Source organism: Coffea eugenioides, chromosome 1 (assembly GCF_003713205.1).
Source record: "Coffea eugenioides isolate CCC68of chromosome 1, Ceug_1.0, whole genome shotgun sequence".
Taxonomy (NCBI): domain Eukaryota; kingdom Viridiplantae; phylum Streptophyta; class Magnoliopsida; order Gentianales; family Rubiaceae; genus Coffea; species Coffea eugenioides.
In genome coordinates, this window is record NC_040035.1 from 6597900 (window position 1) to 6600071 (window position 2172).

Here is a 2172-nt window from a genome sequence, read left to right on the forward strand (position 1 = left end):
AGTATCAGTATGTAGCTAAAGCAAAAAGTTATGTACAAATTCATAAGAAGATGAAAAGTACTAAGCAAAGTTTAGAAGGATAAGCAAAACAATAGGCAGAATATAAAGAGGTGAAAATCAGCTATTAGCTAGTATTGAAAGCATTTGTCTATAAACTATCTAATCAAGGCAAAAATCTATGTACCGATTTATGAGAATATCCAAAATGCTAAGCAATGTTCAAAAGCATGAGCAAAATAATAGAGAAAATGTGAGAAAGTAAGAGTTAGCTATTAGTTACTGCTGAAAACACTTCTTGCTAAACAACATTTCATGTAAAATTGGTGCTTTGTCTTTGTTCGTGTGATGGTTGTATCGGAACTTTAATGTTAGTAGCTGTCCGTGCTCTTGATAGAGCAACATAAAGTTGTCCATGGGAAAAAACTGGCTCTCCGAGGCAAAGTCCAACATAATCAAGGGTTTGTCCTTGGGGTATATTAATGGTCATTGCGAAACACAAGCATAGTGGAATTGAGTTCTCTTGAACGGCACTGAAGACAATTCATCATCAGAAACTTGTAATGGTATCCTTGGAATGAAAACAATTTTTCCTACAAAAGAGCCAAATGCTATCTGTGCTTGAATTATATTATTTGAAAATTCCTTACAAATTAGGCGTGTACCATTTGATAGACCCTCACTTGGATTGATGTTCCTGAGAAGCATCACTGGACAGTTCTTTTTTAGTATTAGCTCATGCAAAGGAAGGCCGTTAGGTGTAAGAGAATGCAATAGATCTTGATCTTGCAATTGCACTGAAGAGTCCAAGGGTTCATCATTGCTGAAGTAGGTTCTTTCTGCTCCTGGAAATTTCATTATCAATTTATGGTTAATTTGATGGACAAAATCATTTCTTGTCATTAATATTGCTCGATTGATGATAGATGATGATATTGAAGTAATATAGTCCATATTTGGGAGCACAGTATATATCAGAGCATTCATCGAAGTTTCATCATCTTGAAAAGGAATGTTGATTGATTCTGGTATCTGAACTTCATCTTGATCAATAGTTTGCTCTATTCCATCTCCAATTCTCATTAAGAATGTTGAGAAATCTGGATCAAGTCTTGCTTTCATATTGACTGTTAATTTGATTTTTTCTAATTTGTTCCATAATGGTGACATGACAAGACTGGTATCTATGATATCTTCTTTGGTACCTTGTGTGATTACTGGTAAGATTTGACGAAAATTGCCATCAAAGACAATTACTTTTCCACCAAATAAATAGCTCTTATTTGTTATGTCTTGTAACATCTTGTCAAGAGTTTTCAATTGATTTCCTTTTAGCCATTGTAGCTTCATCCCATATAATGAGCTTAGCATCTCTGATTAGCTGAGCTAAAACACTTTGCTTGCTGATGTTGCAGCACTTATTTTCGTTATCATTAATGGAAATTTTGAATCTTGAGTGTGCAGTTCGACCTCCAGGAAGAATGGATGCTGCTACACCTGATGTTGCAGTAGCAAGTGATATGTAGCCTTGTGATCTTATAGTTGCAAGCAGAGCTTTATAGAGGTAAGTTTTTCCAGTTCCTCCTGGTCCATCAATGAAAAATGCTTTTGATATGTTATTATTGGCACAATGTAGTACTTTATCAAAAGCAATTTTCTGCTCTTCGTTTAATTGATATACTGAGAGCAAATCTTCTTCAGGAGTGATGATATTTTTTTCTGCTTGAAGTTCTTTTGTGTCCATGTCATTTTGTAGTAGTGTATTTGGCAATAGTTGAAAACCATAGTCTGTGATCTGTTTTCCCATTACTCTCAAATGCATATCTATAATCTACAATACTCTAGCATTGACAACTTCTGCAGATAATGTTTTATTCTGTTGAATGTCCTCAGAAAGAAAAGCCTTAAACTTTAGCCATAACTCTTTGCAGTTTGGAGGATTGCAGTAGACTAAGATCGTAGCAAACAGATGACGAAATAAAGATGGCATTTGATATGCGACAGCCTCTGCTAAACAAATCTCTGCACTATTATCAGTTTGTAATAGATCTAATAAATCTGCTGCTTGTCTGAAGGATGTAGCAATTCTGCCATTAATCACTTTTAGATCATGAAATGATGTTGGCATTTTAACATGTTTTAATAAAAGTCTTAAATAGTACCTTTCACCTTCAA

General features: G+C 34.5%; 1 protein-coding gene across 1 annotated transcript; it reads right to left on the minus strand.

Annotated features, from left to right (window-relative positions):
• Positions 1 to 483: 483 nt before the first annotated feature.
• LOC113766627 lies at positions 484 to 1119 on the minus strand. Its single transcript, XM_027310800.1, has one exon. It carries the CDS (start codon positions 1117 to 1119, stop codon positions 484 to 486), a length of 636 nt encoding a protein of 211 aa, XP_027166601.1.
• Between the last annotated feature and the right edge of the window lie 1053 nt (positions 1120 to 2172).